Below are 15,697 nucleotides of genomic sequence, written 5' to 3'. Positions count from 1 at the left end.
GCATCCTTCCTCAGAAAAGGAGACCAAAACTGCACACAATACTCTAGGTGTGACATCACCAACACTCTGTATAACTGCAACAACACATCCCTGCTCCTGTACTCAAAAGCTATCATAATGAAGGCCAACATACCACTTGCCTTCATTACTGCCTGCTGCACCTGCATACTTACCTTCAGCGACTGATCCACAAGGACACCTAGGTCTCGCTGCCCACTCCTCTGTCCCAGTTTCCAGCCATTCAGGTTGTAATTTGCTGCCTTGTTTTTGCTTCCAAAGTGAATAACTTCGCATTTATCCAAATTAACCTGCTAATGCCCACTCACCCAATCTCTGCATCCTCATCACATCCTCCCACCCAATGTGCTATCATCTGCAAATTTGAGATGTTACATTTTGTTCCCTTATTCAAATCATTAATATTTATTGTAAATGGCTAGATCCTAGCACCAATCCCTGTGGCACCCCACTAGTTACTGCCTGCAAATTGAAAAAGACCCATTAATTGTGTTTTCTCTCTGCCAACCAGTTTTCCATCCTTCTCAAAACATGTCCCCAATCTCATGTGCTTCAACCTTGCACAACAACCTCTTACTTGACACTTTGTCAAATGTTTTCTGAAAGTCCAAATATACCACATCAACTAGCTCCCCCTTATCAACTCTACTAGTTTCATCTTCATAGAATTCCAACAGATTTGTCAAGCATGATTACCATTTGACAGGAACTGTAAAAACATCTTTTATATTTCTGAATGCCGCAGCTGACTGCTGCAAAAAGGGGCACAGCTTGCTTCAACAGAGCTGTCAGAATGGAAGTACGGCTCTGCATTTCTGAGCGAGCCTAAAACTGAATCTTTTCTCTGAAATGTGGAGCTCCTTTCTGTCACCAACAAAAAAGGATTGGCATAAGATTGCCATCCCTCAGAAAATCAATCGCTAAATAATAGCCTTAAAATAAATTCCTGCGTACATTTCCAAGAAATGTGTAAAATAAATTATTCGCTGAGAAATGTACATAACAATGTTCATCTTTAAAAATCACACAACACCAGGTTATAGTCCAACAGGTTTAATTGGAAGCACACTAGCTTTCGGAGCGACTTCCTTCATCAGGTGATGGTGGCACTGTCACCTGATGAAGGAGCATCACTCCGAAAGCTAGTGTGCTTCCAATTAAACCTGTTGGACTATAACCTGGTGTTGTGTGATTTTTAACTTATACACCCCAGTCCAACACCAGCATCTCCAAATCAATGTTCATCTTATAAGGGATGCATATATTATTTTCCTGAAATAAATGTAAATGTCCCTCAAAACTTGGAACGACAGTGTCGTTGAAATGCAGCTACATTGAACACTTAAAGGGAAATATAATTTGAAAAATTACAGGTTTAGTGCAGCAAACAGACATACCACCTTGCTTATGCTGGTTACATGTTGAATTTATGAAGAGAATGATTCACTTCAAATTGGACATTAGAGCAACTTCTTTCATTGAATAATTTCATTGGTTATTAAGTTTGACAACAATATTTTGCGTGTTTATACGGGTTCTGTTTGTGTTTCTGCATCCCTTCAGAATGAATTCCCCCATTAAGAAACTCACCCTTTGATGTTATTATCATTTAGAGTTGGTGAAATTTATGTACCTCTTTCATCCGATTATTTTGTCAGCCTGTTCAGTACATGCCACTGTCTCTGTTTTATCTGTAAGATGTTCTTAGTGCCTGAGCCTAATTTATATTTCTTCACATTTCCATGATAGAAGATCAGTTGAAAAAACTATTGCCTATCAACAGCAGCGAGTCTGGATATTGCATGTCTAGTGATGGTGATATCCTGTTAGTCGGAGAGTCTTGGAAGCCCAATGCCTGTACGAGCTGCATATGTGGTGATGGTGCCATTCAATGTTTCTCTCAGACATGTTCAGCTGCATTATGCAGGCTGCCAGTTCTACGAAAAGGACAATGTTGCCCATATTGTCTGGGTAAGAAAATAATTGTTTCTACACCAAGAAAAGTTGCTTCACAAATCAGATGCGTTTTATGGATTAAATAGAACAAGTGATCCATATGGAATGTCAGGCTAAGGAGAACATAATTATCCTCTTGCAAAAAAATTGGTGCCCCTTGTCCATATGGTGCAGTTACATGTTCATCCTTGTCTTAATGGCTGAAAGTGAATTCATCTCAGTAAAGAGTAATTAGTACAGACAGCGTAATCGTTTGAAAATAATGTCTAAAAGCAGGATATATCTTTAAAAGCTCCAAAGAACATCTTGCAGAAGGTTGGTTTGTGACAAATTCTTTCATGATGTGAACTATTAATTTCTCCTAATTTAGAATTTTATTGCTATATTTTCCGGTCTGCTCAAGAAATGTGATTTTGGCATGTCACTCTTAATATGAGGAAGCATTTAGAAACGGGCAAATTTTAAAGAAACCTTTAAATCATCAGATGCCACAAATCAGAAATGAAAGGTTTCATTTAACCATCCTTTCTTCTTCACTTTGAACTTGTAAGACATGTTGAGAATAGAATGGGGCATTCTCAGTTTCTTGCATTTTGCAATACTGCACATGTGCAGAGAACTATTGGCATAATTAAAAATAGTCATCACTTTTGAGACATTTGATGAAGTTGCTGTCTTAATTCCTAATTTCTCTCTGTGTAGGAATATCTGCCTCTTAAACTATATTGTTACATTACTGTCATTTACACTAACCTGACCCACAGGCCTGCTACTTTTAGGTAAACAATTTTGCCTGACTTCCTTCGAACTTCTAACTTGCTATGTCAGTTAAAAAAATTCAGTGCCATAGTCTGCACTTCAGTCTTCATAACTAGAAGGTTACAGGTGCATCCTCCAGGCAATAGAATATTGCTCAAATATATCTATTTATTATCAATTCTGTTCAAGTATGACGTGTAGTAATATCTGACGTTAAGGTAAAAGAGTAAAGATGTACAGTATGTGTAATTCAGCAGTGAATTGGTGGTTGGATCAAAAAAGAGCATATATCTGAAAATTTTTTTGCTGTCTGCATTTTGGCTTATTATAATGTTCACTTTGCTGTTGGTACCCATTGTTTTAATTTAGTTATATGATTGAAAATGACTTTGTTTCAATTAATTGAAAGGAAATTAAAATATCTCCTCTCCCCAAGGCCTTTGGTTTCTCTAGCCAAAGTGATAGGAGACAGAAATTTGGTTTGGAATGGGTTTATACACGTGCACTGAAAACAGTTGGTTCATTTAGTCTTTGGCGAGTTAAAATTTGTCAGTGAACACAAAGTCCAATCTGCCTCTTACTTTGGAGTGCTCTGCCTCTAGGAAGAAATGGACTTAGCAGCTGGAAGCCAGATGAACTCATTAAAATAAATTAGCTCATCCTGCCAAAACTTGCTGTAAAATTACTCCACCTCTGTCAGTGAATTTGAAAGAGCGTTGATTATCATGGACAAAATCCCCCAAAAATGTAGAACTAGTAGATGCTCAGTGGTTTTGCTCTCTCTGGACAGTATTGTTTCATTGACTGTTGGCCTTTCCATTTCTCTGAAGATGTACCTACAGTTTCTTCACTGACAACAGAGACTGTTGCTGTTTTATTGGAAAACTCGACTGAACTAAAGGACAAAGAGCTACTCGCAATGTCTGCTCAACCTGACCTGCCTTTTACCACAGGTAATTTTTAAGAAGTTTATTATGTTTCTGCTATTGTTGCAGCAGTGCTGAAATTGTTTACATTTTAGACCAATCCAATTCATCCTCCATGATGGTAATATCCTTGAAGTAAACAGCTGAGCATATTGCCTCTTAAACATATCACTAATCATCTCATCAAGTGATGATTTGACTTTGGCTAATTTATTTGTTTGTCTATTCCCTTCCACTTTTATTTGAATTTTCTCGTTCTATTCTCTTTCACTCTAATAATTCCCTACTGAATGTAAAAGGATAACAATGCACTTCTAGACCAGCAATTAAAAATTACACTGATATATTGTAGTATAATGTGATGGATCTAAAAGGGCTAATACTGAAGACTGCATTAAGATCCATTCAGAGAATGTCATAAGGACTTGGGAGGGAAAAGGCAAAATGTCTTTGGATCACGGGGAACACCCATTTTCCTGAGTCTCCCCGTCGTGCTGTCGTGTTCATAACAAAGTCTATGGAACTAATGTAGATAGTTCTTGATGCTTTCAAGCAGCAAGTTACAGTCAGCTCTGCTATAACGTAGTTCTGATCTCATGCAATCCCGTGTTATGAGAAAACTGTGCAATAGCAGCACCATTTAAACTAATGGGGCCAGATCCATGTTATACCCAATACACGCTTTAAAACTTCGCACTTTAGGAAGTGTCCCCAATTCATCAATCGTATTATATTGTTAATGAAACACGAGTTATAGCAGAACGACCTGTACTACTTTGTTGCCCTGTCAGAAGAGGAAGATGGTCCACCTGTCTCTCTGACCACATGGTGGCAGTGGTTGGCATTGCATGCTCATGTAGTGACTGTTCCCTTTTGTTTAAATCAATGTCCATTGTCTTCATTCTATCTCCTCAAGTGACCTGGTCAAAATCAGGTAGTGAGACATTCCAGAGAACATCCATTTTCATCGAAGGCTGTTGTGAGCTTTTAACTTTATTCCTTTATTTTTCTGGTTTATGTGAAGAAGGACTTTAATGTTAACTATTACCTTATTTCTTTACTTTATTACCTTCACAGAATAAGTAGAACTTAACTTTTTAAACTTTGTTTATTTTACTACTTTGTTCCTAAGTTTTTTTATATATCTGGGTATCTCTGATGCCGCCACGTGTGGCAACATTATACACTTCTCACTGTACACCTGTACTTCTGTACTTTGAGTACACATAACAATGAAATCTAAATCTAAATCATATTGAAGAGATTCCTCTAACTGGAGAAAACCCTCTGAAAGAAGCTGAGCTGAGGAATATCTGGTGTTAAGTAGCTTTAAGTTCACATTTTGCTGTCCCATACACTTTTCATATTACCTGTATTTTTATACTATTTGGAGAAAGGTAATAATAAGGTAGATCTTGAGGTCAGGTCCCCAGTTGCCCAACCTTCGGCAAAGCACAAGACTTGTGAGGAGCATAGAGCTCTTGGAGGGCTGTTGGCGAAAGGAGTTTACAGAAATACGGAGGGTTAAGGGCATGAAAGTATTTAAACAGGAAGATGGGAATTTTACTTTTGAGAGTTTGATGAACAGGAGGTACAGGGTTGGGTTGACCAGGATATTGAATAATGTAGATGACAGACAGTAGACATTCAGATGAACTGAAATGTAGAGTACAGTTCAAAGGCAAATCTGTGAGGAGAGCTTTGGATTAATCAAGTCTATCTATAACAAAATGATAATTCAGCGACAGACTCAGACAGTAGCCGGTAATGGTAGAGAGGGTGTTCGTGCACTGAAAGCAGGGGATTGGAAAATGTCTTCATTCTGCAAGAGATTAAAGTGCCAAATCCTCTTCAGGCTGATTCCAGTCTCAGTGGTTGGCTGCCAGGGTACAAGGTCATGCTCTGAACAGCCATTCCGAGACCTAACCAGGGATAGAGAGAGGCACTACAACAGAGTCATTTATTACAACAGAACATGAACCTCTTAAATGGGGGGAAGCCACAGTGGCTTCTTTAGGGAGCCAGGAGATGAGAACGAAGGTCAGGACAGTGTGCCATTGCCAGAGGCCTTGCTTTGACTGTAATTCAATAGATAAGTGGCTCAAACAAGGACAGTCCCTCTGTCCCGGGTAGTGGAGTAGACACTTTAGATAAATATGAAGTTGACCACATCAAAGGATGCAGAGGTTAGGGTGTCATGGGCAGAGTCATAGAGGGTGCTTTCTGTGACTTTAGTTATTTTAGTCACTGAGTGCGGAAACCTCATTGTTGAGATTGAATAGAGTTTCTGAAAGGCACGGTGTGGATTTGGAGGTGAAAATATGCTCAACCTCATTGGAGAAGGAAACTGAGGTTGGAGATGGGGCTGATCGAAGGGTTGAAGGTGGGGGGGGAAGGGTGAGATTTGAGGAAAGAGTGATGGTAATCTTCAAGTACCAGAGGAGTGAGAACAAATTACAACAGCATTGACTGTGGGGATAAAAATACAACAGAGGCAGCTGAATGAACGTCTCGAGTAATTCGTCAGTGAAAGTCATGACCACCAGGGTATACCAGTGAATAAAGGAAAGAAGAAAGGGTATTTGTTCAGTGACACTATTTGATTTATTCTATGTACGTGTGTGTGTGTTAAAGCATATATTTACATTCCCTATTGCCAGTTATTTATATAATTCATCTGTGCAAGTACAAATAAAAATTCATTGATTTGTGGAGTATCAGTTGCACTATGAATTTGTTAATTTACTACTTCATTATTTTATTTATTTTGTTGATGTGGCTTCAAATCCATTAATTTGCCACTTACTGCTACTGTTTTACGTTATTCTTTGTTAATTTGTTGGTAGCCATTGCTCAATGAATGGATTGATTTTAGTGATGATCAGTGCTGTGTTAATTTGTCCTGGCTGGGATGCCTCCATGGCTCTGATCATTAGTGACAAGCTATGTGCATGCATGAGCATATATACATAGAATTTCTGTAGGCTGTCATTCCATGTTCTGTTTGCACAGTGTCAAAAAAGATGCTTTTTATTTAACTAATTTAAAGGTTCCAGTTTATTCAATCAATTTTTATTCATGGTATTATAGCAGGACAGCTTTTGTTCATTGTTTTAACATATATTCCCAAAGGAAACAATGATAATATAAAACACAACTTTTCAACTGTACCTCACTATGGCCAAGATCTTATTAAGCTGTTACCCCACAGAATTAATCTAAAAATGTTAGTGATTTTATGTGTGTTGCATGTAAGGCCAGCTCTTAATGGCCATCTGTGTAGCTTCGGGAAAGTGGTGGTAAGCAGATTTCATGAACCACTGCAGTCCGTGTGGCAATGCGATCCCCTCACTGCTTTTGGATGGGGAGTTTCATGGTCACTGGGTCAAAACCCTGAAGAAACAATGGCACTTGTCCATTTTGGGGTGGCATGTGATGTCCCTCGTACCTGCTGCCCTTGCCCCCAGCCCCAGGCCAGCTTGCAGGCTTGGGACGGAAAACAAAAACAAAAATTGCTGGGAAAGGCTCAGCAGGTCTGACAGCATATTGTGGAGAGAAAGCAGAGTTAACTTTTCGGGTCCGGTGACCCTTCCTCGGAAAGCTTGTTGGTGAAGCTTTTGAGAGTTGCCAGGTACAGTGCACTCTGCAACAATTGCTAAGGGACTGTGAAGTATATTGGAAGAAGAGATTTGGGCAAAGCTAGACACAGCCTCTGACTGAAATAATTTTTGACTTTTTTCTGCCTACAGTTGGCTGGTTCAGTTTACCAAACATGATTTTTTTCTTTCTTGTTCATTTTTCTTCTTGCATCATTACAGAAGTTACTGATGTTCCTCCCCAGCAAACTGAGATGGCTGTAATCTACCAGTCAGCAGCATGGGTTCTGGCAGCCATTTTGCTGGCAATCATCATCTTCTTAACAGCAACCCTTATAATGAACAGAAAGAAGCAATGGTTTCAGATGCCCTGCTATCATGCACCGACTAAGGTAAGATGAAAATATTCAAGTCTCAAATGGCAGCAAGGGTGGTGAACTGAATGGAAATCTGACCAAAGAGCCTTGCATTTGTAAAGGCTGATCTCCATCAGCTTGTACTGAGCTGATGCCCATACTTGGCTCAAAGCCATCTAATTTGGTTTCTCCTATTATGAATAAGTAATAATATCAAAACGAAAGCACAACAGTAATGCCAATTTTCCCCACCATGGTAAGTGGTGCACTGGGAACCCAGCTGTGTGTAAACACTGCCTCGCGAGCCACATTTGCAACTGATTTGTTTCTTAGTCCTTTTAGATTTCCATAAAGGTAACATGTCGAAACATTGGTGCCAAAATATGTACTTCCAGTGTTTAGAAAATTTGCAGAAGAACATTCATTATTGAATCTTGCTGTGACAATAACATTCTTTTAATGACGTGGATTTTCCTTTTGCTTTCTAAATGATTTGTAGTGTAAATAAACCATGTAGTGGTGAGATCACTCACATAGATCCTGAGCCCAGGTTTCAGCACTGGATTGTACTCTGTTAGTGAATCAGTGTGCCAGAGCTTAAGCATCTCTAATCTAGACAAGGGAAATATTAGTCTGACTTTAATCAGTATCCAGCGATTCTTGGGAGAAAGTACATGTACATTGTAAGATCCAAGTAGACCCTGATATTCCTGGAGCCCTTTTGTGGCAGAATTGCCCACACCAATCACTATTTAAGCAATAATGTTGATCATTGACATAGCAGCATTTATAGCGATATAACAAAAATAAGTCCTTTAGAATCGTAAAATCCCTACAGTGTGGAAGCAGCCCACACCAACCCTCCGAAGAACATCCCACCCAGACTCATCCTCCTGTATCCCTGTAATCCTGCATTTCCTGTGGCTAACCCACCTAACCTATGCATCGCTGGACACTATGGCCAATCCACCTAATGTGCACATCGTTGGATTGTGGGGGGAAGCACCCGGTAGAAACCCACACAGACACAGGGAGAATATGCAAACTCCACACAGACAGTCATTCGAGGATAGAATTGAACCTGAGTCCCTAGTGCTGTGAGGTAGCAGTACTAATTACTGTGCCACCATGGTGCCCCAATTAGATAAGGAGACAATTGGGAAGAATAAATGTATTCAAACAATGAGGGCTAAGGCTGTGACCATCTTAATGCAAAAGAGTGAATTTTTCTGGATTATTGGAAAAGCAGGTGGTTCAATTCGGCAAGAAGAACTTGCTTAGAAGTGGTCAAATCATATATGTGGTACCTCAGTAGTCTTTGATGTAATTTTGTTGATTTTTACTTCAACATTACAATAAAATAATTTTCTCATCTTTATCTTTGTGCTGAAAAGAGAAAGACTGGTAATCTCATAAGTTCAAGGTTTTTAAAGGTACTTTGTGGCTTTTAGGCCATTTGGTCCTTTCAACTTTATCAATTTCTCAAAGTGTAACACATTTGCTTTGGGAATTGTTTGTTATTCCAGTGTTCTAGCTTTCAGTGACTTAGAGTACAACATGGAAACAGACCCTTCGGTCCAACCTGTCCATGCCGACCAGGTATCCCAACCCAATCTAGTCGCACCTGCCAGCACCCGGCCCATATCCCTCCAAACCCTTCCTATTCATATAACCAACCAAATGCCTCTTAAATGTTGCCACATCCCCTGGCACCTCATTTCATGCACGTACCACCCTCTGTGTGAAAAAGTTGCTCCTTAGGTCTCTTTTATATCTTTCCCCTCTCATTCTAAACCTATGCCCTCTACTTCTGGACTCCCCGACCTCAGGAAAAAGACTTGGTCTATTTATCCTATCCATGCCCCTCATAATTTTGTCAACCTCTATAAGGTCACCCCTCAGCCTTCGACACTACAGCGAAAACAGCACCAGCCTGTTCAGCCTCTCCCAATAGCTCAAATCCTCCAACCCTGGTAACATCCTTGTAAATCTTTTCTGAACCCTTTCAAGTTTCACAACATCTTTCCAATAGGAAGGAGACCAGAACTGCATGCAGTATTCCAAAAGTGGCCTAACCAATGTCCTGTACAGCTGCAACATGACCTCCCAACTCTTGTACTCAATACTCTGACCAATAAAGGAAAGCATACCAAACGCCTCCTTCACTATCCTATCTACCTGCGACTCCACTTTCAAGGAGCTATGAACCTGCATTCCAAGGTCTATTTATTCAGCAACACTCCGTAGGACCTTACCATGAAGTGTATAAGTCCCGCTAAGATTTGCTTTCCCAAAATGTGGCACCTCACATTTATCTGAATTAAACTCCATCTGCCACTCCTCAGCCCATTGGCCAATCTGGTGCAGATCCTGTTGTAATCTGAGATAATCTTCTTCACTGTCCACTGCACCTCCAGTTTTTCTGAACATAGACATGAACATTTGCAGTCTTGGCAATTTCCACCCCTGACTAAACTGTCTTTTCAAGCAGGATAATCTGCACATGAGTCTTTCATTGAATCTTCCACAAAAGGTGTACATAAAACGGATCTGAATATCTGGATTCAATTGTTTCGATGACATGTTCATTTCAGCTCAGACTGATTTTTATTTATTGAATAGCTTCATGAGTTGAGATGACATGTGGTCAGATAATAACTGTGAACATGTGATCAAGGGTCCAGGAGTAGCTCAGTTGGCCCCTTCATGTCTGCTCCACCAGCCAAACGAGTTAATGACTGATCTGATTATAACCTCAAATCCAAATTCCTTGGTAAATTTTAACACTCTGTCCCATTACTGAGAATCTAGCAACCTCTGCCTTAAAAATATTAAAAAACTCGACTTCTAATCTTTCAGAAATAGACTCTGAAGGTACTCCACCCTCTGACAGAGGAAAAAAAAATCACCTTGTCTTTGTCTTAAATAGGAGTCACTGATTTTTATTCAGAAGAGGAAATAGCTTCTCCACACCTACTGTGTTAGTAATCAGAAACAGTCAATGTGATTATGTGAAAGGATAATCATGTTTAATCGATCTGTTGGAGTCTTTTGAGGAAGTAATGTGTTGCAAATAAAGGGGAACCGGTGGATGTTCTGCATTTAGATTTCCAGTTGTCATTTGATGAAGTATCAAATAAGTGTATTATAGATAATAAAAAGTAATAGTATAGGAAATAGTATATATGAACCCCGACAGCATGAGGGGTAGTAGATAATGCATAACTACCTGATCACCTTGAACTTATGTAAGTGCCCTGCTGTAAGTTCTGTAATAATAGCTAATAACATTTATCCTGTGACAGATATTAAGCTGGCTGACTTGGAGTTTCCTGCTTTCTAGACACACTCTGTTTGTGTATAGGAATTGCAGTTGCTATTTTCCAATATAACGGGGCCTTGCCTAAATCAAGGCAGATATAGAAATTCAAAGCCAATGCAGCAACTATCTCACTAGCCATTACTTTCAAGACCTTTGTATGAAGTCCATTAGGACCCTGGCACATGTCAACCCACAGTTCCAACAATTTACTCAGTACCACTTCCCAGATAATTGAGTTCTTTCCTCCCTTCTAGTTCATGACTCATAGGTGTTTATGTGATATTTCTTGTATCTTTGTCATGATGACAAAATAACCTTCAACTCATCTGCCCTCTCTTTATTTTCCTTATCTAAACTCCAGACTCACTCCCTATTGGGCCTCACTTTTATAAACTTCATTTTCTTTAAACATCTAAGGAAACTTTTTCTTAAAATATTTCCATACAGAGCAACTGGTCTCAGGTCATCGCTTTGTTTTACATAAAGTTAAATACTTGTGAAGTAGTTATTGATGTGGTGCACAGCCAATTTGAGCACTGCACGACTACGAAGCATCAATGAGACAACAGAATGAGGAATATATCTCTCAGTCTCGTTGGGAGAGAAACGTTGGTCCAGGACACTAGGGGAACTACCTAGGGCCTCTCCAGAAAGTATCATGTGTACATCTACTGGAGAAGGAAGATGGCATTTCAAAAGCCCTGCTAGTCCCAAATTGCTTGCTGTCCCAAAAGTCAGAACCTTTGTAAACGCTACTGTGTGATGTCAGACTGGTTTGTGTTCAAGCCTTTGAGGTAGGGGCCCTGTACCCTTTTGATATTTGTGGATTTTTTTGCTGTGCTGCTGGAAAAACATCCTCAGTGTCATTTGAGTATCACTTGCCTTTATGCTCTTGAAAGCAACTATAGGAAAAGCAGAAGTGCCTGCAGCATTTCCTCAACATCCAGCAGCAAGTGCAAAAACAAAGCAAACTTCGACTATTATTGCAGTTGCATCCTGAGTGTCACATTCATAGTGAGGCAGAAGTTTGATTTTTGTCATTCAGCTGAAGCCTAAATGACCCAACGTATTTTCACAGAAGCTTCCCTCTAAAGCCAGGGACGGTTGGACAGCTTCATGTCCAGAAATGAGATTCATAGTTACATTGTTCAGACATTGATGCACGTGCAAGTTTTAACGTATAGAATATGTATTCTAGAATTGTATTATGGGCAGTACATTGAAATTTACACATCCAAGTAAGCAGTGTATCGTCCAAACTATTGCATACAGTTTGCGTCACCACACTACCAAAAGAGTATGGATGTTTTGGAGACGGTACAGAAAATGTCTTAATGTTTTTAATTCCAAGATCTCGCATCAAATCGTTATTCGTGATAAACCATTTGTCACATGAACCCACCACAAACCCGTAAAAGGGTATGCCTGGTATGGGGGATGTTAGCTATGAAAAAAGGTTGGACAGACTGGGTTTATTTAGTGGACCGCAGGAGATTGTAGGGAGGGGGTGGGGGGTGTGACCTGATAGAAGTTTATCAGATTGTGAACAGCTTGGATAGAGTGGAAAATATGAAGCTCTTCCCCAGGGTGGAGAGGGTTCAATTATAAACAGACAGAGGTTCAAACTGCAGGGATAGCAGGGGTTGGGGTTTTGGGGTTGCGGTTGGAGAGTTTAAAAGAGATGTATGAGGCAGGTTTTTCACACAATGGGTGGTGAGTGCCTGGAATACACTGCCAGAGGAGGTGATGGGGAAGCAAACACAATAGTAGCATTCAAGGAGCACCTGAATAAATACATGAATAGGAAAGGAATCAAGGGATACGGATCCTGTAAGTGGAGACAGTTTACTATGGAAGGGCAAAATGTGTCATCACAGGCTTGGAGGGCTGAATGGCCTGTTCCTGCACTGTATTGTTCTTTGTTCAAATCAAGACTAGCAGGGCTTTTGGACAAACCTTGCCTATCATCAGTGGTTTTTGCACCACCCAAAGTTTTAAAAAACAGACAAAATTATGCTTTGTGTAGTGATATTTACAAACCTCACTTATCACTATTGTTCCATTTGTAACTGTTTGCTTAACTAGAGATAGATCACAATTGTTTAGTGACCTCATTTTTAAAAGCAAAACTATCTGAGGTATAAAATCTTAGCCCCTGTACAGTTAGTGTCCCAGGCTGAATTGTTTCATATTGGCCGAAAAATGTTTTCGTAAAGGTGACTGTTAACCTCTGTTTTTAATCACAGACGCAGTTTTTGAAAAATCCAGTTGACAGACAAACTGTGGTGTACATGGACTCTGCGAAAGGAAACAAAATGCACAATGTTAACAACTGCTGCAGAATGGATCTAATGACAGAAACAGATTCTCAGAGCAATGAGAAATACAGTGTGCGTGCTGAAAAACAAAGCAACAGCCAGCAAAACAAACTGCTTGGATAGAAACATGAAAGAAAAATTGGCTTATGAGCTGATGGAGTCTTGGCAGTAATTCAGAGATTGTGCTCCGTTCAGGAGCTTTGCTTCTTCTGGTTTCCATTATATTATAAGTTAATGATTCCAGCTTGTTATTTGTGTATGATTCAGGTACTTGGAAAATAACAATTACTTTTGAAAACCATATGTCTTTATTGACTTTCCTGTTCATTTAAAATGCCCAAAAGAGTTAAGAGAAACTTGCCAAAAGGAAAACAAAACACTGACAAAGACAGCAAACAAATACCAAACTCTTCAGTCACTCTGTATCCTGGGGTAGAATCTGGGAAAAGGCACGTTGCGATAGCATGAGGGAATGTCTTATGGTCATTTATTGTATCAATTTTATACTGGGAGAGCTTAATCTAGTAATGCCTTCATTTATATTACCCCCAATGTTATCAAAATAGCATTTTCAAACTCTGGAAGAGATTTTGTTTGAAATTGGTATGTTTTGTTAAGATTGGAGGTGATAATGGAAAATATACATTAATATCCTAAGCTAAATGACTAATAGGGGAAGTAGTAGTAATTATCCTTGCGAAGGAGGCACCTATAAACATTCTTTCCTTGTGAAACTTTCAGTTCGAAATTAGCAAAACAAATGACTCGGGAATCAAAAATCATTTTGGAATAGAGTGAGTCCTCTTATTCATCCTTCTGGATTTATGTAGGTTAAAGATGATATCTTCAGTAAGTTTTGTGAAATAGAATTTCTCATCATTTGAAGGTCATAAGATAACACTGAAAATATCAAGTTAGTTGTACGAAATGATGAAAGAGGAAGAGGAATGGTAGCAGAATAATCTGGTTATGCTCCTAAAGCATTATCACGACAGAAAGATATATTTAACTGTAGTATTATTAATATTGCTGTTAACATTTGCTATGGCAGTGATTTAAATGTTGTGTCAAATCCTACACCTGTACTCTGTATATTTCATTGTATTGAATGTACCCACAATTTTTGTTTGTGGGCAGTTTGTCATTCCAGTTTTTTAAAAAAAACAGAATTGAACTGAGTTACTGCAGCTGAGTGTGGCTAAAACAGAGCTCAGTATAAATGCCAAATGCAGGAAAAGCCAACATGAAAACATATTATTATCAACTTTAAGTGAAATATGTTATCTAATTCCTGAGGTAGAATGATACCCTGCTTGCACAGCCGCTAGGATAGAGGACCCATAAAGTGAAGAACAGTGCTAAAATATTTTCACGGCATGGTGATTAGGATGAGAGGGTGGGAAGGAGGTAGAAAGGAATTCAATGTAATTGAATGATGAAGAGGATGTACCTCCCTAAGCAGTTCGAGTTATACCTGGCTTAAAATTCAGGCTTAACCCAGTTACAGGGTGCGAGATGTCCAAGATTGAGAATAAAATGTCAGTCAAAATTTTAGTATTATTTTGAAGTGTCAAGCAAGAATGAATTGTCAAACCTACTTTAGCCGTTCAAAGTGAAATGCAGGGATTATGTTGGTAAGCTATGGCACTTTGTAGTCAATGTTACTAATAACATTAAGGATTTTAAGAGTAGCCCTATTGATACCAGGCTGTGAGCGTATGAATTCCTTTAAGTTGTAAGAAGTTTCAAGTATTTTTGTAGATACTTAGTTTGCAGATAATTGAGCAAAAGGGAGGAGAGTTTCTTAATTTATTTTTTCAAATAGCTTAATTTATTAATCTAAGTAGAATCTGTATAGAAGAATAGCAGAGGGCTTAAGGATTCTGTTTACTTCTAATTGTTACTGTTATCAGCAGTCCAATAAGTTGAGATGATGTGGCAGACCTCTTTGGTCATGCAGTTTTGCTGGCTGTTAATGCTGAGATAAAATACTGTTGCCTTCTTTATATAACCTTCAAACAAGACCTATAAATCCTTTTGCTGTACTTTTTATGTAAGTTCTTAATGGATTTTTGTTTGTTTAACTCTTTGCAATTGAAACATAGAGATCTAAATTGCTTATTTATTTACATCAGTGTGTAGTAGCCCTTGTAAATACACATGGCTAGCAGCTGGGATGTAACAAGTAAAAAGCGTTTTACTCATTTCAATAAATTTTGTTCTGGAAGTCATCTGAATCTGCAGTAATATGTTTTCCAAACAATTATGAGATACACTTGCAGTGAAACCTTTCTGCCACCTCTTGTTCACAGTTTCAGAAGATGCTTCACCCTAGCCTCTGGATATCTAACAGTGAACAAAGTACATTTCATTGTCAATTGCCTTGCTCTGCAAGATAAAAATGTGTTCCTTCACTATAAATACAGAAAAGCAAAACCTGAAGAGT

At 39.0% G+C, this 15,697-nt stretch overlaps 1 protein-coding gene across 1 annotated transcript in view; it reads left to right on the top strand.

The window, feature by feature from the left end:
• LOC132818129 (cysteine-rich motor neuron 1 protein-like) overlaps positions 1 to 15,482 on the top strand; it is a 249,856-nt gene extending 234,374 nt beyond the window's left edge. Inside the window, exons 11-14 of the mRNA XM_060828847.1 lie at positions 1,768 to 1,989; positions 3,564 to 3,686; positions 7,478 to 7,647; positions 13,180 to 15,482. Of these exons, the coding sequence (XP_060684830.1) occupies positions 1,768 to 1,989; positions 3,564 to 3,686; positions 7,478 to 7,647; positions 13,180 to 13,374 (710 nt within the window). The 3' untranslated portion in view covers positions 13,375 to 15,482. The remainder of the gene's footprint in view (positions 1 to 1,767; positions 1,990 to 3,563; positions 3,687 to 7,477; positions 7,648 to 13,179) is intronic.
• Positions 15,483 to 15,697: the final 215 nt, after the last annotated feature.

This window comes from Hemiscyllium ocellatum, chromosome 8 (assembly GCF_020745735.1).
Source record: "Hemiscyllium ocellatum isolate sHemOce1 chromosome 8, sHemOce1.pat.X.cur, whole genome shotgun sequence".
NCBI lineage: Eukaryota > Metazoa > Chordata > Chondrichthyes > Orectolobiformes > Hemiscylliidae > Hemiscyllium > Hemiscyllium ocellatum.
The sequence above is the reverse complement of the archived record's forward strand: the minus strand, read 5'-3'. Positions and strand labels throughout refer to the sequence as shown.